Raw genomic sequence first — 27,006 nt, 5'->3', positions numbered from 1 at the left:
CCAACCCCCTCTTCTAACCCCCTCGGATGGGTCAAGACTGGCCCTTCTCTTCCTAACTGCCCCTCTGCTAAGGCCATGCTGAGCCAGGAAAAAAAAAATACCATCCTATGTTGCACACAAGTGTGGGGGCAACGCCCAGTGTCATGGATGCCTTGAAATTGCTGTCCTACCCCTACCTTAAATTTATAATTATAGATTGCATGCATTTTATGTGTTTAGGCATGGTCTCATATGCTTTGCACAAAACACCATAGCAGTGTCACATAGAAGGAAATTACAAAAATTTCTGCCTTCCCACATTTCTTTTCATGGTAATTGCAACTTTGCAAGTATGTAATTTGTGAAAATGGAAAAGGGCTCTCAGAATGCCTCTTAAAAACTGTCTTTCAAATTATGTATACACCAAAAACTGCAATTGTGCAGGGAAAGTCTTGTTCTAACTGTCAGCTACTCATTCTACTACCCTCACTGAAACATTACAAACACATTACAAACACAGGTTGAAGAGATGTGAAACTGAAAATCTCATGATCGAAGTAGGAAAATAGGATTAATGATCTATGTAAGAGAGTTATTCACAGAACTCCATCTCATATCACATCACCACCCATGAAATACCTGATCAACTGGACCAAAGGCCTTCTTGTTGAAACAGATAAACAACTACCACTGAAACAATTAAGGCAAGAAGTGCACACAAGAGTTGCTTTGACTTTATCAGCTCTCCAGCCTCTATTGTTCTCACAGTTTCATACTCAGAGTCCTCACCAGTAGCATCGTTTGTAGAAATGGTAGGCTCCACCTCAGTCGCACCAACAGGTTCTCCTTTTAGTGATTCATCTACCTGATATGAAGATACCAATCAGAGCATATCTCTACAGCTTCATTTACTTCCAACAATTTTCTATACTGAGGGTAGGGAAAAGTTTCTTAAAGAATATATTGTTAGCAGATTTACCCAATAACTGAATAATCTAAACAAACAAGGTCTTGGTCAGAGTTTATATTGATCAACAGACAGAAAAAGATTTACCGGAAAAGGAAACTCACCAATAAAACGACTCTAACCATTATTACCTCATACATACACTTGCATGTGGACAGTAAAGCAAAAGGCCTACAAGAAAAACAAAAAAGAAACAAAATCCATTCGGGGGAGGGGTGTGGACGGCCGACTAGGAGAAGTGGGAAACCTAGAAGAAATTAGAGTTGTAGAGTAGGAGAATCACATAAGAAGAAAATGAAAGGGAAAAGAGTACTCTTTTCAGCCACGTAGGCTCACAAACCATATAACATTCTATTCATTCTCAATTCTTATTGCATGATTAGATGGTACCACCAAAAAGGAACCAAAACAATCCTATACTAACTAAAGCATAACGGAACGAAATTCTTATCACTTCCTACACACTTTCCACAATAAAACAGAAGACTAAAAGATAAATCCAAATATATATAGACTATTAATATCCTACTAGACCCCAAGACTCAAACTGGAGTCAGTTCATCTCCATCAGGGTACTTGAATGGGTTTGGGTCAGTCCAAGGTAGTGTACCTGTGTCAACTCCTCTGCTGATGGTGAGAAAAACTCAAGTATAAAATAGAAACATTAAAAACTCACTATGGGTTATAAGTACACGAGGATTCTAGGAGTGGTTTTGGTATTCCTAATTATTTTAAGTTTAGACTATTAAGTCATAAGACAGAAAGATGTCAGTCTCTGGGTAAAAGGACTACTGTCCTCTGGAAGCAGCTCCGCACCCTGAAGAGTAGTGGCTCCTCCATATAATGTGCTGACTGAGGCTGCACCTGGGGCATCAACCCTTAATCAAAAGAGAGAGCAACTAACATATGCTTGACAGAAGGCCCCACAAGACCCAATACTCAAACAAGACAGGGATCGTCTCCACCTAAATATGGCTTGGAAAAGGCCAAGTTAGTGAGCTTGCATTGAGAAAAAAAACTAGAAAAGAAAACTTAGGAACCTATTGATGGGATTATCGAATTACTTGATATTCTAGAGGCAGTTTGGTATCTCTAGTTAATTTTGTTTATTCTTCTACGTGTATGGCTACTCCTAGTACAAGGATACTTCTGGCCCTTCTGCTTTATTGCTAAAAGATATAAAGGGGAGGGCCTCCATGACTTTGGCTGTTCTTTCTTCTCTGTTCACTTCTTTTCTCTTTGCTTTTTGGTTTAATTGCAGGAATCCGGTCCCGCAACAGGAATCAGCGCTATTGAAGCTAAGTTCTCATTCTCTTCACTGCTTTTAACTCCTTTACACCCTGTGGTGAATAACCACCTACTTCAACCTTACTATGACTTAGACCTACATTTCTCATCCATGGAGGACTCTACTATTGCTTCCAGGATTTTCCCCAAGTTACTCAATCGCCAATTATGGAAGATTCAGACATTTTCGCCCATGTCCACTAAAATCAAGTGTTTTCAGGATTTCATTTGTTTTGCATGTCCTCTCTTTGCTTTAGTCAGTTAACCAATGTATGAAATTTCTCTTGACCTTCTTCTCATCCTATCTTTCAAGATCTTCACATGAAGAAGATAATAGGCGGACAGCCACTGAAGATGGATTGAACCAACTCAATGGTGCTGCCCCAACTACATATGCTGCTGTCCATACCATTAGTGGTGTTACTTCCTTTCAATGAAGATCGTGGTAAGGTCAATTTCCCTTGCTTATGTTGAAGCTGTTGTTTCCTATTTTTATTTCCATGTTTGGCTTAGCAAGTTGGAACAATAGCAGCATGCCTCATTCCCTTCTTGTGTTGTGGCTTGTAGTTTATTTATTTTCTATAGTCCATTCTGACGACGAGTTCCTTGTGAAGCCAAAAAGATAATGAGTTTATGTATTTTCTGGATTAAGTGGATGATTCTTCTATCCACACTCCATTGCATTTGCAAAGAATTTTTCTGCTTTTTGTCTTTCATACACAGCTTTTATAATGATATACAGACTAAATTTGGCAAGGCAAATTCCCAATGCACAAAACTCCCAACAGTTCAGTGTCTGGGAAGGGTCATATTGTACACAGCCGTACCCCTGGGTTTCACAAAGAGACTGTTCATTTGGTATATCCAAAAAGTTCTTTCGTTTTAACAATGTATTGGAATGCATAAAAATATATTTATTATTTTTGTGCCACCCTTGACATCGTTCAATAAACTAGATGCTTCTGTACTCCAGGAACAAAGTGTAATCATAGAGCATACAAATGGACATTTGTTAAAGGTAGCCACTGTTATTGTATAGCATATGCAAGCATCTTCAGAGTGATGTGATTTTACCTCCTGCTATTGAATTAATCCCATTCTGTCTTCTGTTCTTGCAAATCATCATCGTTTTCCTTTGTATTACGTACCTTACCCCTATTTTTTATTTACCTCCTCATGCAGTTAGCTGTGTACTCTTTGTTTACAATTTACTTATTTTTGTGCTACCCTTGATATGGTTCAATAAAGCAGATGCTCCTATACTCCACAACAAAAACTGTAATAGTAGAGCAAACAAATGGGCATTTGCTATAGCCAGTGTTATTCTGTAGCATATGCATGTCTCTAACCATTTTCAGTGTGATGTGATTTTAACTGCCTGATATAGAATTAATCCCATGGCATCTTCTTTCCTTGCCAATCGTCTCTGTTTTCATTTATATTCATACCTTATCCCTATTTTCTTTACCTAATAATGTTTTTGGCTCTGTATTTTTTAGTTCACAATTTCCTGATTTAAGCCTTCCTTTTCCCTGGATCCTGAAGTATGTGTTAGATACAGCTGCCATGCTTAAATTGTTTAATTCTTAGAAGTAAATGAAACCGATCAATAGTACATACCTACATTGCTTGGTATGTCCAATTCATAGTTGGAAGTAAAGATACAATGATACATACTGATTCGAGTATAAACTCTCATTTAGACTCATGAATTACAAGAGAATAGGAGCTGGTATATGAAACCCTAAAGTAATTGGAGTAATCACAAGGAAATTACTTGAAATAGGAACCCTAGCATGTGAAACCCTAATCTCGGATCTGAAATTTAGAGATAAGTTTATGATTGGGCTTAATGATATAACATGAGTGGAAGCCCTAAATTCTGGAGTACGACCTGGACTGAATCCCAAAACTGGGTTGAGTGTAGGATCTGAGTGTACAATTCAGCAGAACAGTCAACAACACAGAGACCACAATCATGCAAAATACGACTGGATTGACCTACTTAAATTATGAAACTAAGGTGTAATTCAGCCTTAATGAGGCTGCACAACCAAGAGCCCCAAAGTTGGGATCGAAAAATAAGGCTAAATACAATCTGGGAAAAAGAGTGTCAGATTTAGCTGAATCAATCAGTCACACCAACCCTACCCTCCTTGATCCTGCTGTTAAAGTCATTGTCAAGACCATCACACCTTTTACAGTAAATTCAATAAAGATGTGAACCCAATTTTAGGATTAGGGTTTCTAAGATGAAGACCCTAAAGTTTAGGATCTGCCCCAAATCTTCCAGAAAATAAACTACAAAACATTATGGGATGTCTAGGGGTTACTAGAAAGTTGTGGGAAGCTCTTAGGAATGATATGGGTTGTTCTAATTCAGATGGGAATTGGTGGGAAAGATAGGGAAACAACATTGGGATCCTAAGGCTTGTTAGGGTTTTACTAAAATCTAAACAGGCTGGTTTGAAATCCCTAAATTACCATAGAGCCGAAAGGAAAGGTTTTTAGGGATACGGGAAAAAGTTCGGATTAAAATTTGGAAGATTCTTGGATTGATCTTCAGCATCTTTTTGAATCTTCGTCTTTTCTCCTTTCTTTTCTTTTCTTTTCTTCTTTCTTTGCTTTCTTTCTTTTCTTTTCTTCTTTCTTTCTTTCTTTCTTTTCTTTCTTTTCCTGTTTTTCAGACTTTCCGCAAGTCAGTAGGGGGCTGGAGAGGGGGCCAAAAGGGTTAGGAAAAGGGGAAGGGAGGGATCATGGAGCAGGGGCACGGCAGTATTGTAGGGGGTACAGGGAGGGGTTTAGGGGATCGTGGAGGCCTGGGCAGATGGTGCCAGTAGTGTGGTAGAGCGGCAGCAAAGGGTAGGAGAAAAACTAGGGTTGTGCAGGTAGGGGAAGAAGGGAAGAAGAAGTAGGGGAGGGATTGGGGAGGCAGAAATACTCACTGGTTTGCAGAATTTCTGGCGGGATGCTTGCTGGAATTGTTGACTAGCTGCTGTAGTGTTGCTGGACTGCTTTGCTGGATCACAGGAAAGAGAGGGAAATTTGAGAGCATTAGACAACCACAAAGTCCTACCCTAAGAGGACCCTGCTGCACCTTTCTTGGCTGCAATTATCAGTATATTTTATTCATTCAGACTTACGTTTACAAAGAAAGCATAGGCTACTTATAGCCTACTAAAAGTCCCTAACTTTAAATAGGATTCCTTTATAGATTAGGATCCCACTACATTAATCTCAACAGACCAAACAATAAAACATCTAATTGACTCTAATTGATACATGCTGAAATAAAATCCTAATTAACTAAGTTTAATTGACACATGCTAAATTCTATTTAATTAAAACTCTAATTAACATGTGCTGGAATTAAAAGGAACTAAAGACTCAAGGACCCTTATTTAACAAGAACTGGACTTCCTAATTGTCTGAAACTCTTCAGAAAATAAAAAACAGCAGCTATTTGGGGCTGGTTTTGACCAAAATACCCTCTTTAGGGTTCGGCAATCCCTAGACGGGCCACTTTAGGGTTTCAGACAAAGGGGGGTCAACCCTGTTCACATGACTTCTGCTTAATGAAGTAATAAGACCCTATTAGACTATCAAAACACATCTAACAGTTACCAAAGTACCATTGGTACGGTACCCTTTGAAGCACAATACGGGGAGAAGTGTGGAACACCACTGTTTTGGGATGAAGTAAGTGAAAGAAGAATACTAGGGCCAGAACTTGTGCGTGAAACCTGCAAAGTAAAGGTGGATTTAATCATGGAAAGAATTCAAACAGCTCAACCTAAGCAAAAGAGCTAAGCCAACAAGTGAAGAAAGGAATTGGAATTTGCAATAGGCGATAGCATTTCCTAAGATATCGCCCATTAGAGGAATAACGAGATTCAGGAAGCTAAGCCCAAGATACATTAGACTCGCATCCTAGGACAGTCTAATGAATTAATAAATCTGCCTACCCAATGAACCATGAGTCAATCACTCTGAACCGTCAAGTGAATCATAGGATACCCTAAATGGGAGAGTCAATAATAAACATAATATTAGACTGGTGACTTCAGGCCTAACACCGACAACACCACCTTGGCCCGATCGTGACAACACTGAATATTCAACTTGTAAAGGAATTCAAACGAAATTGAATGATAACATAAAGTGAAAAAGAATTCCAAAATCATAACTGGGCCAAAACACAATTTTGTCTGCATATAATGGAATTAGACTGAACTCAAAGTGGGAAAATGGTCAGCATAATTTTCTAGACCTGAGGGTATCAAAGGCTGGAAGCCACAAGTAGGTGCCACATAAGAAATTAACGTGGACCCAATAAGCAATAATTGGAGTCTAAATACTCATTAAATAAACCCCAGTAACCAATATTTTGTGTGGGTGGAGGAGAGGTGGAGACATGGAGTGTGACACCTAATCACTCTCCACCACTCCTCCCACCACCTCCCTCCCATCTAGAGAGGAAAGGTAGTGATGTAAAGTGAAAGGAGATATTTATGGGGGGAAAAAAAGAAAGAAAGAGAAATGAAGAGAGAGGAGAGAGAAAGAAGGAAAAGAAACAAACAAAAGAAGAGAGAAGCAAAAGAGAGCTAAGGAAGGAGGAGACTCGCATAGGAGCTCACTGGTCGCCTAACCCTCAAGGTAAGTCCCTATGTTCCCTAATTAAACTTCTTATTTAAGCCTTCATTTGTCCTAGATCATGAAGTATGTCTCAAGTTTAGATGCAACCATGCTTAGATCATGCTCCCCACATGGTTTTTATTTAAGCCTACCTTTGCCCTGGATTATGAAGTATGTGTAAGGCATAGCCGCAATCATGCTTGAATATACTCCAAAGATGGTGGCCATCGAAGAATATAGGGGTTTACCATGAGGGTTAGGGAACCCATGGGCTCCTATTGGAGTCTGCTCCTTCCCTAGCTCTCTCTTGCTTCTCTCTTATTTTCTTCATTTCTTCTCCTTTATCTCTCCTCTCTCTTATTTATCCTTCACTTTAAATCACCACCGCACCTCAATAATGCCGATCATTTCCCGCTTTCAATTTGGTCTAATTCCATTGTATGTGGGGCCCATGGACGAAATTGTGTTTCAGCCCAATTACAATTTATAAGTTTGTGATCCAATTTTATTTTAGACTGTCGTTTAATTACATCATAATAATTATGCCAATGTCCTTACGATTGAACCCAAGGTGTTACTATCAAAGTAGGGCCCACGATCACTAGTCTAGTATTATAATTCATTCTTTGACTCTCATTCAAGATACCTTGTGGTTCACTTGTCGGTCCAAAGTCATTAACTCACGGTGCATCGGGTAGAACCGATTTATTAACTTAGTCAATCAGAAATTCGGGGTGTGGGTGTTAGATCATGTTTACTTAATTTGTCTTTGTTTAATAGATCAAAAATATACTTACTCATCCCATCTCATCACAATGTCCTTGTCCAATACTATTTCAGCATCACCCTTGATACACTTCACTTGGCCTAATCCAAATCTCTACTCTTCTTTTCTCTTATCTGAGCTACCTTATAAATAGTTTTTTCCCCATGCTTTTGTGTTAGGTAACCTAGGTTGACATAGAGATGCTCAAATTTCCTTTCATCCTCTATTTCGCTTAGTCCTTTACCATGTCTTAAAACAATCCTTTTTTATCTTGATGGTTGTCTAAACTCCCATCGTCCCACCACCAATTCGCCTCAGGGTCTTAACAGCTATAGTTCACTTCCCTTCACAACTTTGGTAGCCATCTTAATACAAGATATCATCCCATTCCACATCGTGTTAGTAGCTCCCTCAAAGCCCCATCCTTGTTTGACCACATTATTAATAATGCCCTAAGGGAAGTCACTCCAATTTTGATCTCCACCACCTTATCTTAGTGTACATAGGTTCCCCCTCCCATTCTTAAATGCATTAAGGAGTATACCTAAAACTACTATTCTATTATGAGTGGTTAGGCTCTCTGCAAGGATAACCTCACAGTCCTCATACACTATTCTTCCTGCCATATTTGTTAGGAGAAGTCTAGTTAGCTAGTACTTTGAAGCTGTACCTAGTGCACAAGAATTGACATTTAGCTGTCTCTATAGAGGCAAGTTGTCCTTGGGTATCACATCTTCAATATGATCTAGATCCAATAGTGAACACAATGTCCATAACCACAGTACAAATTTGAAATTTCAGTTTTTTGCCTAGCCAAGACGTAACCAAGGGGCCAACTTTTTTCCCTGGTCTCAACCAATATGGCCAAAATTTCAATCGAGATGGGTCAAAAGTGCAAAACCCTGTTTCGAAGTCCCAAATCTCAGTCAAGTTCAGTGAAACTTCACAAAACTCGTAGGTGCTGCCAGTCTAACTTTTGGGGATTTCCCTCAGTTCTGCCAGTTTTGCCTTTCTCTCAACCTATTTTTCACTAAAAAATCATTGCTACTTTGTCTTGCTTCACCTTGTTTGTTGCTTACTCCATGGTTTTAGTCCTTATGGAGTATATGGGGAAGTTGCAGGATACATAGTCCAAATTCTGGTCGCACTTTGATTTTGGAATTGAGTGAAGACATCAACTGAGAGTTTCTTCTTGGTTATTGTATTTGTAATTTTGTATCAAACATTTAAAGTATGCAAATAATATTTTTTCAATCCTCCCAAGTAGACTAACAGTTGACTAATAATTTGTTAGGACCCCCTTAAGAGCCTAACCTATCTTCCTTTCAGACTGGATAAACAGCAGCAGAGATTACTCAGATTAATAATTAAAGAACACTAACAAGCAAGAGAACTGGATATCATTGCATATGTATTACGACAACAATTCAACTTGAATCACTACAACTGATTCTATTCATCTGCTATCTAATTCTGGGAATGATAAAACAAAAACAAGATAAAGCTGCAACTAACACCAGAAGGCTATTCCCTTCTCCTGAGAGGCTCCCTCTCCCCACAAGATCAACTTGCTATTCCCTTTTTCCTCCCTCTTACTTTCCTCTGCTATCCCTCTTATATTCCTTCTTCCATTCCCCTGGCAACTCTAACAAACTTGGTTCTCTTAACCATGGTAAAAAATCCGAGGGAAACTCAAGTTTCGACCAGGTGAAAATGGGAAACTTAGGTGGAAACTTGGGAAAGTTCGAGGAAACTGAGGACTTTTCCGTACAAGTTTCGACATCAAGTTTTGACAAGTTTTAGAGAGTATTTTGGGGTGGGATTCTGTATTTAAGCAACTTAGAGTATAAATATCACATTAGTTGTATTTTGCTAAAAAACAATCAATGTAGATATGTCATTCAATGTACATAACATCAATGTAGAGTTGTCCAAAAAGTGCATTATAAACTTAACTACTTAAGCACATAACATTCAATATATAATTTCTAACACAACTTAGTGCTAAGAGGAGTGCCAAGAGTGGATTCATCCTGTGAGCTGAGTAGTACTATGCCTGTAACATCCTCTCCACCAACCAATGAACATAGACATCCCATGGTAAAAATCCGAGGTTGTCAAGGTAATCGACAACTGTAACTTTATGAGTATGGTCATCAACATGCTTAAGATAACCAGCCTGAGGAAATACGCACTTTGGATAGGGAAGTCCGGATGGAGGGGGTATTTGTCGTGGTATTTGGGAAACATGAAATAAACAAAAAAATTAAAAATTTGGGAAAGCTACAAAATTTACAGGAAAAAATCCCTAGTTTCCACGAAATTTCTCAGGTTTCCACGAAATTTCCTAAGTTTCCCATGAGATTTGGGAATTTTTTTTCTTATGAACCAATTGGTCCAACTTGGTTGAACCAAGTTTCGACAAGTTTCGACGAAATTTCAACAGTTTCGATCAAAACTGAGGACTTTTTTTTGGTCCTATGAGTTTCGTTTCGCATTTTCCAAAATGGGAAATTTCAGTGGAAATTTCGCAAGTTTCGAGGGAATTTTGTTCTATGCCTGTAACCACCATGGACACCTTCATATCCTCTAGGATCACTCCCAGTAAGTCATCTTAGGAAAAACTCTTCATCAAAGTGTTCTCAAATTGGTGCTTACTACTTTCGTCTAGGGCTGCAACTGGGCCTGGCTTTTGCAATCCCAAGCCCTATATGTTCTAATCTAAGCCCATTCCCACCCTGACCCTAGTTCAGGGCTAAGGATTATTGTCCCTGGCCCTAAGCCCCACAGGGCCAAGCCAAGCCCATTCCCGCCCTTATTGGCCCTAATTGGGCTGAGTCGGGATGGGTTGGCCCTAATTGGCCCTAACTAGCCCTGGCCCTGACTCTAATTGGCCCTAGCCCTGGCCCTGACCCTGATTGGCCCTGTCCCTAGCCCTGATTGGCCCTAATTGGCCCTGGCCCTAATTGGTCCTGACCCTGATTAGCCTTGTCCCTAGCCCTGATTGACCCTATCTTGGCCCTAGCCTTAAATGGTCCTATCCTTGGACCTAAAATATCAAATGTAAATTCATAAGAAAAATAAAAATAATAATAATAATAATAAAAGTATCATAACTAAACTAAAAATAAAATTCATATAAATATAAGATGATTCAAGCTTATACAAAATGATAAAATAGTCAATAAGTTGATAGTGTTGCTTTAAACATAAATAAATTCATACTCCATAATTCTATATTGATCTCTAAAAGTCTCTCATTGCTTTGATGATGGAAATTGAAAACCTCTCCCATTACTTTGGTGATGGAAATTGAAAACCTCTCTCATTGATATCCTTATTCAACAAAAAATATATATATATATTCAAAACTTTGTTAACAAGTAAATCAACGATAATTTAGTATTGATATTTTTTTTGTAGTTTAAAGAAAATTATATTTTAGTTACAAATTTTTTTTTTTCCTTGAAAGATCACATTGGAGGCAAAAGAAAGATGTTAATATTCATGATGAGAAGTTGGGGTATAGATTTGTTAGATATTATTCTCTATATGCTAGTTTTTATTATTTATAATATACTCGCCTTAGTCCAACAACAAAAAAAAATCAATGATTTTTTTGAACTAAAAATGATTTAATTCGAAAAATAAAAATTATCTTAAAAAAATATAAAAATTGAACTCATAGTATAATATGATCAAAATGACTGAAGGTCAAAGTCGAGACTTATGGTTATATCAATGTTAATGTGAAGATTAGGGTAAAAATCTAATACATGATCAGGGTCAAATTAACATTAAGACTAGAGCCAAAATTAGGGTCAGGATCAGGCCAAAATCAAGTGGATGCTTACTACATTGGTAATGAAGATATAATTTATTTTTATTAACTTTTTACAAAACATGATCATGTTTTTAAAATTTGACACGTGTCAAATATTCACTCATGTGGATTATAATTAATTCCTCTCCATATGGGTGGAGGGTCCAAACTCAAATCAGGGGCAAAATCATGGGCCTAGATCAAGGCCAAGATTAGGGCCAATATCAGGGCCAGGATCAGGGCCAAGATCAAGGCCAGGATCAGGGCCAAGATCTAGGTCCAGAATCAGGCCCAAAATCGGGGCAAATCAGGGCCAAAATCAGGGCCAAAATCAAGGCTAGAATCAGGGCCAAGATCAAGGCCAAGATCAGGGCCAAGATTAGGGCCAAGATCAGGGCCAAAATCAAGGCCAAAATCAAGGCCAGAATCAAGGCCAAGATCAGGGCCAAGATTAGGGCCAAGATTAGGGCCAAGATTAGGGCCAAAATCAGGGACGAGCCGGGATGGGCTGGGCGGGCCAAAGAGTAATCCCAAGCCCGCCCTTGGCCCTAGTTCAAGGCCAGAATATTTTGGCCCTAACCCGCCCTTAGGGCCAAAATCTTTAGCCCAAGCCCTATTCGGGCTCAGGGCGGGCTTAGGGCTGGTCAGGGCCGCCAGGGCCAAACTTGCACCCCTACTTTCGTCCAAAACTCCTTAGAATAAAGAATAAGGAACCATAAAGAAGATAGTGCGAAGAAGGTGAAACTTGAGAAGAATCACACTGGTAGTAGGGGAAGAGGGAGAAGAACCATAAGAAAACAAGAAGGGGGGGGGGGTAGTGCAGACGCACACACAATACTAAGTTCAAATAAAGTTACAGTAAAATCAGAAATTAAAAGTAATTGGTAAATTTAAATTATATAAAAAAGTAAATTCAATAAAAGTTTGTCCCCACAAATCGATATCTTTAATTCACATCTCCATTATTCTTTATCAAGCTGAAATACAAGGAGTTAACCCAAAAACAAATAATAATAAAACTAAGACTCTTAACAATTTAAATTGACAAAAATTGTTCCTATGTAACCTATCCAAACTAAAATTTTACATGCATAATTATCCCAACAAACAAATAACAAAATCCTATATTATCCCTAAAACTCCCACATAGAACAACATCTCCTATTTTATCTCCTTGCAAACTGGACTTGGGGCCACCAAATATGAAAAATTATCTCCTAGTGTTACCGTTCACGTTATCATAGTGTGAACAGTAACTGCTGCTGCATCAGTTGTCCCTCTCTTTGTAAATAATTAAAGAAAGAAAGAAGTAAGTCCTCAAGTTTCATAAAGAACAATCTTCCTTCTTGACCTACATCCATAAAAAGGGACTTTATGGGTTGTTGTTGCATTGTATGTTCATAATCATTGAGAAAAGAAATTATAAGACAAAAGGAAGGAAAGGATATAAAAGAGAGAAAGATCTCAGGATGGAGAAGAAAAGCAAGAAAGATAGACTGAGAGAGGGATTACAAGAGTGAAGAAACCCAAAGAGAGTGAAAGCTAACCAAGTTTTGTCTCTTGTTGAGAGTGGCTGCTGCCTTGATGCTCAAGTTATTGAGTTTCTAATTTAGAGATGGTGACTTGATTCACAAGTTTTGGAGAATTTAAGTTACATACTTCCCTTTCTTGGAAAAGGCTCCTTGGTGATCAAGATTTAAGAGAATTAGAAAGTATAGTTTCTATTTTTAGCGTAGTTTCTATTTTCAAGTTCTTTCTAATTTCATGTACTTAATATTTCCTTTTTTTAGAGGGCAAGATGGCTTGCTTCTCACATTGTAATCTAGAATATTGAGATCTATAAATAAGAGGCTGTGATTCTAAGAGTTCTAAGTTAAGATTGTAGCCCATTGTTGCTGCTTCTTCAACTCTTTCTTCTTCTCTGATTTTATGATTTTCTATATTCATTTCTGCCCTCTGGCTGCACTTCAGTAGGTGACTCTGGTTGTTACATGGTATCAGAGCATTAATCAGATTCTTGAGTTGCTCCTTCTCGATTGTCGGTTTGAGAGTCGTTTAAGTTTCCAATTTGAAGAACAGAACCCTTGTTCAATGAAGATGATAAATTATTCACTGAACTAGAGTTCCCATGGAGATTTAACATAACAAAACAGTAGTTTGTTTTTAGTTTTCCGACCTTTGATTGGAAGTTTGGAGGTTTTACTTCAATTGGAAGTTTCTTGAAAGCTATGGTGCTTCGCAATTGATCTGCTTTCTTAAGTTTGTTACAATCTAACTTTGAGTTTCCAATGAGTTTTGTGATATGTGATTGAAAAAAAAGGGAAGAAAAAGGAAAAGAAAAAAGATAAGTTAAAGAAAAGACGAAGAAGATGAGGGGCGTGGAAGTTGCAAACAACGTCTCATTATGTTCAATTTTCAAGTTTGAGGATCTTTGAGGAAGAAGATGGTTCGGTTGGTTTAATTTTGGTTCAAACTTGGATCAGTTTTTTTGTTCAATTGTTGGTTCAGTTTTGGGATCAAATCCTGGTCTGTTTTCTAACTCTATTCTATTCCTATTTTTGGTTTGTGGTTTCCTTCCTGATTCTAGTTTCTGATTATGTTCTCTGATTTTGTTCCTGATTCTGGTTTCTAATTCTATCTTCGGATCCTGTTCCTGATTCTGGTTTCTGATTCAGTTTCCTGATTCCTAAACTTGCTTTATTTTGTGTTTCCATTATTGGAGTGCTTCCTTAAATTTAGGCTTCCAAGTTTACTCTCTTTTTTTGTGGGAGATTTCTCTAATTATATTCACGCCATTTCCATTTCAATTTTGTGATATTTACAGATTTGCCATCCATTTCCTTTATTTGTCATTCTCATCCATTTGGGAATTTCTTATAGTGGATATTAGTTGTCATTAATTGTCCACGTGTAATGTTACACGTGAGGGGGAGATTGGTGACTCTTCTATATCTATTCAGAATGTGTTGAAGAATATCTTTTGGTGAAGAACTTTATCCTCCTAAGAAGCAGTAACATACTACCTTTTACATACTTGTAGTCCTAGTAACCTATATTACCCTTTACCTACTTGGTCCGTAATAACCTATACTATCCTTCACCTACTTGGTCCACAGTAACCAATACTATTTCTTTACCTACATACACTTTTGCCTACTAGTTTGCCTCCTTGCAAGAGGTTATGTGTGGACATTGAAACTACGATTTTTTTATCTGTTAGTGTGAAAATTTTTCCTTACCACTACTAGCACTATTTGGAAAGTTATCGTCGAGTATTCTCAGTATCGGATGGTTCGTTCGACATAAAGAATTAAAGTGCTTTTTTTTTTAAGTTGACTATCTCCTTGTGAAGTACTCTTAGTGTTTATTAGCGTCTGCTATTGCTACATGGTTCAAGACTGACGCAGACTTTCAAGTTTATTATTATTGTCCAAGATGGAGTTTTCTTTGTCTATAATCCAGCTTGAGGGGGAATGCTAAGAGTGGCTGCTACCTTTATGCTCAAGTTATTGAGTTTCTAATTTTAGATATGGTGATTTGGTTCACAAGTTTTGGAGAATTTGAGTTACATACTTTCCTTTCTTGGAAAAGGTTCCTTGGTGATCAATGTTTAGAAAATATAGTTTCTATTTTTAGCATAATTTCTATTTTCAAGTTCTTTCTAATTTTATGTACTCATTATTTCCTTTTTTTTAGATGGCAAGATGGCTTGCTTCTCAAGTTGTAATCAAAACTATTGAGATCTATAAATAAGAGGCTGTGATTCTAGGAGTTCTAAGCTAGAATCACAGCCCATTGTTGCTGCTTCTTCATCTCTTTCTTCTTATCTGATTTTTTGTTTTCTTTTTCTACCCTGCGGCTGCACTTCAGTTGGTGATTGCCAATTAATGGGGACAAAATACAGAAGATAGGCAAGAAGGGAAACTTGAGAAGAAGCAGACAAGTAGTAGGGGAAGAGGGAGAAGAAGAACCATAAAAAGACAAGGAAAAAGAAGGGGGGGGGGTGTAAATTGCACATACAATACTTAAAATCTTTAATTCATATCTTCATTATTCTTTATCAAGCTGAATACAAAGATTTAAAAAAATAAAATAAGCATATTTTAGTAAAACGAGGACTCTTAACAATTTAAATTGACTAAATTTCTTCCTACTTAACCTATCCAAACAAAAATTTTACAACAACAATAAGCCTTGTACCAACTAAATGGGTAGGCCACATGGATTCTTGCCTTCCAATAAGCTTTGTTTAAGGTCATGCTAGATACAAGGCCAAAGCTATGTACATCATTTCCCACCACTTCTCTTAAGGTCATCTTAGTTCTGCCCCTAGTTCTTCTAGACCCTTCAATCTAGACTATATCACTTCTCTGTACAGGGAATTTACATACCTCCGTTGAACATGGCTGTGGCGCCTCAAATGATTTTCTTGTAGCTTATCACTTAGTAGAGCTACTTCAGACCAGCTCTAATATGATCATTCCTTATCTTATCCTTCATAATTTTGCCACTCATCATCTTAGCATATTCTCCTTCTGCCACATTGAGTTTATTTATATGATGTTTTATAATAGCCCAACACTCTACACCATACACCATAGCTGGTCAAATGATAGTCTTATAGAATTTTATTTTGAGCTTTAAAGGAATACATTGATCAAATTGGACCCCAGACGCACCCCTCCACTTCAACCACCTTATTTTAGTTCTTTCCAAACATCATCCTCTATATCACAATTTTTATTTATGATTGAACCAAAGCACCTAAAACAATCACTTTGATGAATCTCTTTATCATCAAGTTTCACCACCTCATCGTCCACCCGATCGTGACCAAAGTCAAAAACTAGATATTTTGTCTTCGTTCTACCTAGTTTAAAGCCTTTTGATTCCAAAGTTGATCTCCAGGAATCTTACTTGGTATTAATCCCTCCTTGTGTCTCATCTATCGACATAATATCATCAACAGAAAGCATACACCAAGGAACCTCATCTTGAATGTCTTCGGTAATTTATCCATTATAAGTATAAATAAATATGGGCTTAAAGCTTACCCATAATATAGCCCAACTGTAATTGGAAATTCACTATTTTGTCCTCCCACCATTCTTACACTTGTCATTACAATCATACATACCCTTAACTGTGTCCACATATGTATTTGCAACATCTTTTCTCTGATACTTACCAAACAATGCTATAGGGACTCTATCATAAGCTTTTTCCAGATCAATAAAGACCATATGAAGATGTACTTGCAACATCTTCTCTCTAGTTCTTGCCAAACAATGCTCTAGGGACTCTATCATAAGCTTTTTCTAGATCAATAAAGATCATATGAAGAGCTTTCCAACACGCTCCATACCGTTCCATAAGCTTCCTAATAAGTTAAATAGCTTAACAATGGTATATAACCACAGTTATAGAGAACCACGGCTTTATGTCGGAAAGATCTACAATGGAAGCTATTGGCATAATTACCCCCAATAAATAAATAACATAACTGAAGGTTACCTCAAACTACCACGTGCAACACCATCTCTTATTTTATCTCCATGCAAACTGGACTTGAGGCCCACCAAATATGAAGAATTATCTCCTAGTGTTACAGTTCATGTTACTGTAGCATGCACAGTGACTACTGCTCATGCTTCATCAGGTTCACAAATAATACAACCACTGAGAGCCTCTTTCAGTCTTTCTCCAACACCAGTTTAATGGATAGAATCCTGCATCCCAATCTTGTGGCCTCAACTACATCATTCTTCAGATCTTTGTCCACAATATGCATACTTCGCCTCTCATGCTATAATCTCCCAAAAGCACAGTTTGAAAATTATCAAACACCAAAGTTTTTTCCGTTCCATCTTGTCTTTTGATACATGCAATATTAATCTTTCATCTGCTCATAACATGTACCAAATCCAAATGCAGGCTCTAAATCACTATGAATTCAATGTCCCAGAAATCTGATAAAATTTTATGTTGGGTTGACATAATTCCTTTCACTTGCCCTTGTCTACTGACCACCACATACCAGGAATATTATGGGGGATGCCTTTGTAAAATGAGGAAACCAAAAGAAAACCTAAGAGAAAGCTGATAATAAAGCAAAAGGATGTATGCACAATGTGATTAAAAGAGGGCATTAACATTCAAACTGCTGATCTAAAGCACCACTATAATATAAAGTAGAATGAGATACATAAAAGGGCTGAAAGAAGACAAAACCTATATATAGGGGTCAACTCCAAAACAAGGAAGCATGTCCACCTAAGCATTCTCCTCTTTTTCTTGATCTAAGGCCCTCTTTTTATCTTTCTTTTGAACCATGTCCATTTTTTATTTGAAACTTGCACTCTCATTACCCTGTCCACAACCCGAGTGACCCAAAATCCCACCTTTATTACCATTCTTGGATATACTTGGTCATGTTTCCAAGCCGTTTCTCTGTCCAAAACCCAAGTAGTGCAATTCCCACTTCAGCTGTTACTTTGCTGAAATATCTGAGCAGCAAAGCCACTATTACCAAGGTTTAAAATGCCATCTTGGTCCAACCAAAATATCCAAAATCCAAAAATGTCGAGGTACCATGATGTATTTCTGCCAAGTTTTAAAGGGCCATTTCGGTGGGTTTAAGGCCAAAGTAAGTCCAGAAACCTCAAGAAAACCTTATTTTAGACAATTTAAAAACATTCAAATTATAGTATTGCAAAAATAGTTACTTAAAGTCGATATTTTGGATTCTTGATTGGTAGTCTATCATCAAATCCTGAGGCATAATTACAGACTTATAAATTATTTTAAGTACCAAAGGACATAAAAAAATAAACAATCTAAAAATTTAATGAAGTAAAACATTCAAACAAATTGTCAAAGATTCACAAAAATTAAGTGCATAATTTTCAAGGACGTCATTACATGAATACCCTCATAAACTCTAAATACAATTGTCAGTAATTAGTAAATACTAATAGTAACTACTTGCCATCCAATATCGACCCCACTAAAAGTTCAATGGAGCCAACGTGTGTTGTTCTCTGAGTGTAGGACATACAATCCCACATTATAGTCTGTGACAAGAAATGAGTACAGTACTCCACAGTTGGCATGTACTCTGCATAATCAATACACGGAAGGTAACCTATCCTAGGATATAGATCACTAAATGTAAAGAAACCCATTGATTCATCATGATACTGATGGTAGCATGTACAGCTAGTAGGTTGGGAACAGGAAGATGCCATCCGCATAAGAGGATCCAGTATATCCTTTTGAGCTAGAGTCAAACTGACATTTCCAAGAGTGTTACCGAAGTAAGAAAATAAAAAGAAATAAATAAATAAATTCCAAAATTTATTTATAAATTTTTTTAAGCTTCAAAGTGGCACTTCATTTCAGCTACACGCTAAAGCACTTGAAAATTTCATGAGTTTTTGAACTATGCCAATTAAAGCCGAAATTTTATGCCACTATGAGTAGCAAAATAATTATTCACATCCTCTATTCAATAAGAGGAAAGTGAGCAGATTATGCAACTCAGCATGAGCCAAGAGATCCGTACTCCATGCTTAACAGTTTTTCATGTAAAAGCATATTTTCTTTTACTTTTTCTTTCTTTGCTAAAAAATTATTTGAAAAAAAGAAGAAGAAAAAAATCACTAACTTTGAAGGGTACTACCCAAAACAGGATGCACTAGAGGCAAAGTCAGCCCCTTGCACATACAACAATGTCATCAGCAAGAGGACTGGATAACTAAACACATATAATAAAAAATAAAAATTAAAAAGGGATCAGCATGCCTGAAATCTTGCTCAACTTTGAGCATCCAACTGTAGTTCATAACCAGTTGACCTGGGGTCAATCACAGAAGAGAAAGATTCATGCTTTGCTGCAGAGAATGCCAGGATATGTGCAGTTGGATTGGCTTCCTTGGAGCAATGAGATAAACGCCATTCAATAGATTAGTGTAATCTATGAAGAGGGAACCATTCCTGCTGCACGAACCAAAGCAACAGGTTTTTGGAGGGAAGAATGAAGACAACATTGGAGTCATGTTCAGTCCAAACTTAAAGAATATCAGAGCTCCAGCCGAAGACAGGCCCTTGATCACCATTGAAAAATCCATGTAAATGTCAGTTCTAGCAATCGAGAATGATAGGAAAAAGAATACCACATTTCCTAAAGAATCTCTGAAGCACTTCACTTGGACTTGAGTTTCCCGGGTCCACCAAGGAACAGCCGTCCACATTTAGTTTGACGAAAGAAGGGGGGATAAAGTTTGTAGGCTTAGTGAGGAATTACAGGATTCCTTAGCCTTCCAGCACACATCAATTCTCTCACTGAAGTAAATGGATTTATGAACATAACAAGATACTGGAAAATTCCCTTAACAATATCCTCTACAGATTCAAGTCCGGACTCTATGCTGCTCCTTAAAAAACCTTTCGGTTAACAATATGTGTTAAGTATAGGACATATCATCATGGAAGAATGTACAACAAATTGTGGGGGGGGGAGGGGCGCTAAAATCTTTTTATTCATGTAACTTGACAATTTATGCAGACTCTCTGATCATATCTATTGGGCGCTAGGCCTGAATCCTACGTCGCAACTCATATTTTGATATATGTACATGATCCCAAACTCCCATCTTAAGTAGCCACTCTTTGGACCCCAGCTGCAAAGCTAAAGAACCCCACAGCTGAAGATCTCAGTACATACAGTAAGCACTATGAATACGCCACTCTAGTACACCTACACATCCACACCATGTCAGATGGCTTATTCTTTAACTCACTTGCTACAGTTGCAATAAGCATTTTTGTCATGAAGATAACCGATCATGCTTCCAGTTTTAATCCCTGAATCTGCAACCCATAAAGCATAAAATATAACAAATGAAAAAAATAAATTACCTGAAAATTGGCATTGGAAGATTCCATAACTGCTTCTTGGGGTACTTCGGTAGAAATTTTAGTAACTAAATCATCCTTAGAAACAGGATGTTCTGTGTTATTTTCATTTCCTTGGTTAATCATCACAACAGAAGCACCCCTTGTCCTCAACAACTTCACCAAATTCTTGTTTTCACAAATTAATGATGACATCTGCATTTATTAGCCAAACCATATTTGTCAGTTAAAAGAAAAACACTTTCATTCAACAAACAGATAAAACAGAGAACAGTAATTTACTTGTGGCATTCATCATATTTAAAATAGAGTCTCCAATTCAAGGAACAGATAGAACAGAGCACTGTTCTTCACCTGTGACATTCTTCATATTTGAAACTGAATTCCTAATCTCACCTTCAGAATTTCAAATGCAAATAATAGTCACATTTTATTGAAAGAATTATAGGTGAGACAATGGAATATAGGATAATGACCATTCCAAGTTTAGACGAGCCAGATGCTAGACTGAGCGTAGATCTAACTTGGAATTTTGGGGTCTTAACAGAATCCTGAAATTCAAATGAGGGACTGAAATCTAGAGTTTTAGTAATCCAATGTGGTCGACATCAAAGGGTACTGTAGTAATGGTTGGGGGTAATATGGTTAAAAGATGAGAGTGATCTAATGGTTAGATGGGGCTGGCTAGAAAACTGTCAAAACACACAGGAAAATCTGCAGAAAAGTTGAAGGTTTAATGGAGTCATCCTTGATCCGGTAATGGAAATTAAAGAGGAGGTAAAAGAGGGACGGCAGAAGGGGGTCCCTGCCTAGGTCCCTGACATGCAAGCAAATATGCTGAACACTGCCCAGCAGCTATTGGAGGTGGTTACATCCTAGACGGCTAGACCCAGTTTAGATTCCTGCGGCCTGCCTAGGTCCTTAACCTGCTTGGTAATCACTGGTGAGCACTACCCTAGCCTCAAGAAAAAAATGGAGGTCCGTGACCAGCTTCCAATCTCACAAGACAAATCAATTCTCTACTAATATGGTCTGCTTTATTCATCCCTCATATATATATAGCTAATCAACCTTACGATAAAGAGTCCTTTTTGGACTGAAAACAGAAACAAAAGAAAACCTAAACTAGTTCAAAGATAATATCCTACCTAATCCTAAGCATGGACAACCTTTTTTAAGGAACACTCATCTAACATTTATGGACTCTTAAGTCTCGAACGTCAAATAATTAATTAGTGTGTATGTCAACTCTAATAAGGACTAGGCTAAAAAACTAAGCAATGGGATTTTCATACTCACAACTCATGTAATCACGTTTTAGGTCCATAAAGTTGGCCAATCACAAGGGAACAATGAAGGCCTGAACCATACACCTATAAACACTAGGTTAATTTCTAAGGGGGAAAAAAGTCTTCTTTGGTTCAGTATCGGCATCAAAACTTATCTGGTGGATCACCCATTTACCATTTGAAGAATTATAAGCCTTACCATTCTCTTGTAAAACAGAATAAGATTTCGAATTATTTACCCAGGAACTTGGTGAGATTTTTGACACCATTTTTTGGTGTTCTTAAGAGATTCCTATGGTAATCTTCTTCCATTACATAATGAAAATATCTCCAGCTTTGCCCATGGAAGTAGCATATCGTGTTCATGTGTGAACCATGATAAAAATCTGTGTAAGCTTTCATCTGCCTTTTTTTTTTTTTTTTTTTTTTTCTTCCCTGTGACATTTCATTGGTGTTTGTCTTTGTCCAAACCAAAGTTTTTAGTAATCAAATCATGGATCAACTCTATATTTTTAACCACATTCTTAAGTCAAACTGGCACTAAAGACAGAAGCCAGGACAAAAGAAAAATAAGCTAGGATCAGTGTCCATGTGAACGGTAACCTTAGAAGTTACTGGAATTAAAACTTCAGAAGTTACTTAATAAAGAACTAATTCAATAAAACACTCTATACTATGTCCATGATTTTTAGTGTCAATGAGAAAGCATCCCTGCACCTACTTTACACATAAAGTTGCAACTTGCAAGTACACAGATTATCCCTATACCCAAGGTGTGAAATTTCCCCAACACTAGGGGTTTCAGTACCCAGTGAAACTACCGAAACGGCGAAACCCTAAAATTTTGAAGAAACTTCGCCAAAATTTTGGAATTATTTTTTCAGATCTCAAGCTTTTTATAGCAAGGGTAAAGACTGCTGCAAAATTTCGGAGAGATTTCAGTTAAATTTCGGAAATTTCACTGAGATTTTGGGAATTTTGCCAAATTTTGCCAAAATTTGCAAAAATTTGGTGAGACAACGTTTTGATTTTGCCAGTGATTTCGTTTCACCATATGTCAAAACACCAAAATTTCAGCAAGTTTCGGGAAAATTTCTTACCATTCCTATACCTGAGGCTGGTTTTAAGCAGCCAAACTGCATCAGAAGAGAAGGGGGATCGAGTAGGGAAGGGAGAAAGGGATAAGAAAGAGTAGGCTATTTCAGCCAGGGCATCTCACCCTCTCCCAGCCTCCCTTAGGACATTAAGTTTGCAATTATCACAAAATCTTTGCGTACTCCCTTGGAGCCTATTACATTTTATAGGACTTTGTTTCCAAAACTAAAACAAGGACTGACTTGTTCTCTAATTAAATCTGACTTGGTTGTTGGACAGCCTTTAAGGGACTGCTAACTCAATAAAATTCTAACTTGGGGGGTGGGGGTGGTAAGCAACTTAGACGACAGACAAAAGAAATAAAAAGCAAAAAGTAGCACTTCCCGAAGATGTCCAATTGATCCTCCTTGCATGTCGTCCAAGGCAAAATAAAGGTAGAAAAGCTTCAACCTGCTGCCTAAGCTCGAACAGCAGTCCACAGGGACTCAACATGCCCTGCCCAGTTGGGCAGGCCAGTTCAAACTGGTTGGCCCTACGGCCCTGGGGTCTGTTACACTAATTTATGAGATGGACCAGATCTATGATTCTTTCAACTAATCCTTCTCAAGGAATCAAATTACTTCAATACCTGGCTTCGATTAAGTCTATTGACAGGTTGTAAATTTTCAATGCTAGAAACACTGCACATAAATTCTAACATGAGAAGCCAGGCAAACATATTATAATTGTAAGAAGCAAGTCCAGCATAACTGCAACTGCACCTAGGCATTCCTTAGGCATTGGCGAGCTAAAATGAAGGTACCACCAAGAAGGCATGAAAGCATTATCTAGGCAGCCGTTCCAGCAAAAGGCATCAGGACACCTAGACAATAACGATGTCCAAGCGCATTTATAATTCCTTCAGTCAGGAAGCCACAACAGTATCTTAGATAACATCACAAAATGGAGAAAAAACTATAAAACTTGAAATAAGGATCACCAAAAAGCATCTCACATCTTATTTATCAAGAACTTATGCTATGTGATATTCATTGGTCTCAAAAGAATGGGTTCGCTAACAAATCCTTTGGTCTCAAATGGTAATTCCAATCCACTTTTCTCCTTACTCTGAACTCCAAATACCCAAAGCAATAGAAAGATTGTACCTCCTGTATTATTCATCAGAGAGTATAAATCATCATTTTAAACCTGTAACAAACTGGGTTATCCTTTTCTTTTTCCTTTTATTTTATTCGACTTATCTGTAAATTTAATTTTGAACAGGGGGAGGGGTATGGTGGAGCAACCATCTGATTATTTTACCCTTTCAATCAGGCCCCTCCAGTTACATGTTTTTGTTTATGTAATTTTTAAAAAATATAATGCAAGAAGAAACTACACCTCTTACATACTATATAAATATGGAGAATGAATGCTTGAGACATTTATCAGCTAATTTTTAACTACAAAAATCGGACAAGAAGTAAAAGTGAAGAGTTAGGACCTGCTTCTGGACACGCTTCCTTTCCCTTGTCAATTGCATGACCAGGTCGGAAATAACTTTGGTCCTAATGCTAATGTCTTTTGCAGTTGCTACTTTCACATTATCAGCTTTACGCAGAGATGACTCTAAGGAATCCATTCTACTCCTCAAAAAACTCAATTCCTCATTCAGTTCAATGTTAGTTTCAGATAATAGAATACACTTTGATTCGGCAGTTTCTGCCCTACTTTCAGCTTTTGAAACCTTCAACTTCAGATCCGCAATTAAATTTTCCATATCCTCGATTGCAGAATAATACAGATTCTGCTGCTCCTGACTTGCTTCAGCAGATGCCTTTGCATGTTGCAGTTCTATATCAGCCTCCCTCAGCTGCTCCTCAAGAAAGTTAATCTTCTCTGTGTCGCTACCAGTGCTCTTAAGAAGACCCAGCTCTTGGTTAAGTTCCAAGTTAGTCTCTGTCAAAAGCACACACTTGGCCTCAGCAACCTCTGCTTTACTTTCAGCTTCAGAGACATTTTTTTTCAGATTGTCAATTACATTTTCCAACTCACACATTTCAGAATGAAAAACTCTATTGTGCTCCATACTTGCATCCAAGGAAGTTGTTGCATCCTGTAGCTTAATCTCAGATTCTTTAAGTTGCTGCTCAATGGAATTCACTTTTTCCCTTAAGGTGAAGATCTCAGACTCTGCAAGACTGCATTTATCCATAGCTTCCTTCAGGTTAGCTTTTAGGCTGGCTTTCTGATCTGTATTGTTTGCTTCAAGCTTTTGGAAAGCATTTTCTTTAGCACTCACTTGTCCCATTGAATCCGTAAGTTTAATATTCATCTCATTTTCTCGTTTAATTGCACCATTTAGATTAAACTGAACAATTTGGAGCCGACCCATCATTTCTTTAGAAATTCCCATCAGTATCTCTGCAGTGCTCTCTGCTTCAAATAATCTCTCCCAAACAATCTCCTCAGCTTCTTCCAAACAGAAGACTTCCTGTTCCATAAAGTGTAGCTTTAATTTCAGGTCTTCTTCATTTTGTCTTGATTCTGAAACCTTCTTTTCAAGATCTAGCTCCCTTGCCAAAGATTTCTCCAGCATTCTCAAAATATGTCTTTGTTGTTCAGCAGTCTGCATTTTCAATTTGGCACTGACATCTGGAAATTGATTGGTTTCAGAAAACTCCACACCCTTTTCGTCATCCCCTGTAAGCAAGTGTGCAACAAAGAGGACAATCAGAAACTCAACTGCACCTTAGTAATGGCAGACCTTCATTATAACATAACCCAACTAATGAACCCCACCCCACCCCAAACACACACACACACACACACAGAGATATATAGCTTACCATTTTCTAGCCAGCTATTCGCTAACAAAGTCCTCTGGAACTTGGCAGATTGCATTTCCAACTCAGAAGCCTGGTCTTTTAACTGCTTCAAAGATTCTTCAGAGTCAAGCAACTTCTCTTCCATTTCTGGAAACGAATCAAGCAAATGCTCGCAGGAAGATATCTTCTGACAGGCATCCACAAAATCTCTTTCAAGACATTTTATGAAATTATCCAGCTCCCTAACCTCTGAATCTAAGACTCCCGATAAAAGATTGAATTCCATTGCCTTCTCAATGGAGTCGGCCGAAACATCGTCACTCTGTACGGTTATAGCTTCAAAATCACTTTCCCTTGCCGCCACATGCATTAAAAGCACATGCAAATTTACCAATTTCTCAGTGCAGTAGACCAAATCCAGTTCAACTTTTGTTAGAACTTCTCCAGCGCTTCCAAGTTCACGCATCCCATCCCCATCAGGTGAGTCAGCATCATCTGGGAAATGAATCTCTGATTCCAACTCTGGATCTCTACTGTCAAGGTCTTGAATTGCAATAGTTGCATGCTCAACAGCATTGGCATCCATTGCGATTTAACTCAAAACTTGTATAAAAGAAAAAATCCCAAATCCTTAATTCTCCTGAAGGATATGAGCAACAAGAGAATATCACAAGCAGGCCCCCGTGAAATCCCCAAATCATCTCCTGTTAACCCGTCACGATCAAACCCATTACCATTAGTCCTTTAGAACCAATTCACCACTACAAAAATGAAAATTATAAATTTTACGCCAATGATCCATGGCGACCAACCCAATCACAGAAAACGGGAGTTCAATAAAATCCAAGGAAACCCCATATTAAACCCTTCAACCAGTTTAAAGATGACACGCAAAAAGAATCATTAATTCTCCAAAACAAACTTGAAATTAGTCAAACATCTATTAAATCTCAGATTTTTAGCCGAATTCTACAAACGGGCGATCAAATTTAATGTAAAATTGGAAGAAATACAAGCAATAAGTGCAGAAACTTGTACCTCATGAAGAATTTCACAGGCTCTTTGCCGCTCTCTACCAAAGAGGAAATAGCAACCGATTAGTACCAAATGAAATACGAAGAATACAGGAAAACACTAGCAAAATTTCTTGTATTCCTTTCTGGAGTGACTTGGCGCTCGCAACTCGTCATTTCACACGTACAGTCCACTCCAGCGTACCACCTTTCAGCGAATTAATTCGCCCGGTTCGACGAGGAGCGTATTAAAAATGTCAGCGAAAACGATATGTATTAAATATCGCCGAAATGACGAAATATAGGAGAAGAACGGCCGAAAGGGCCGAAAGTTGCCGAAAATTCATGGAACCTGAGGATCTAAGATCACTCATCACTCTCATGCTCACCTGAGATGTTTGCCACGGCAGTCGTGCTTGGATGCACCGT

The 27,006-nt window shown here is 37.8% G+C and overlaps 1 protein-coding gene across 2 annotated transcripts; it reads right to left on the bottom strand.

Moving 5' to 3' along the window:
* Window positions 1–253: 253 nt before the first annotated feature.
* On the bottom strand, window positions 254–26,798 carry LOC149002160 (WPP domain-interacting tail-anchored protein 2-like). Of its 2 annotated transcripts, none has more exons than XM_089138533.1 (5): window positions 26,603–26,798; window positions 25,586–26,325; window positions 24,241–25,439; window positions 20,377–20,568; window positions 254–844 (listed from the first exon to the last, which is right to left on the bottom strand). In XM_089138533.1, exons 2-5 carry the CDS (start codon window positions 26,148–26,150, stop codon window positions 623–625), a joined length of 2,178 nt encoding a protein of 725 aa, XP_088994659.1. In that variant the 5' UTR covers window positions 26,151–26,325; window positions 26,603–26,798; the 3' UTR covers window positions 254–622. The 2 variants fall into 2 exon arrangements, with proteins under 2 accessions (XP_088994659.1, XP_088994658.1); XM_089138532.1 differs by having other exon boundaries at window positions 25,586–26,268.
* Between the last annotated feature and the right edge of the window lie 208 nt (window positions 26,799–27,006).

The sequence above is a fragment of the Hakea prostrata genome, chromosome 10, assembly GCF_041222555.1.
Source record: "Hakea prostrata isolate BN-2017 chromosome 10, UWA_Hpros_2, whole genome shotgun sequence".
NCBI classification, from domain to species: Eukaryota; Viridiplantae; Streptophyta; class Magnoliopsida; order Proteales; family Proteaceae; genus Hakea; species Hakea prostrata.
The sequence above is the reverse complement of the archived record's forward strand: the minus strand, read 5'-3'. Positions and strand labels throughout refer to the sequence as shown.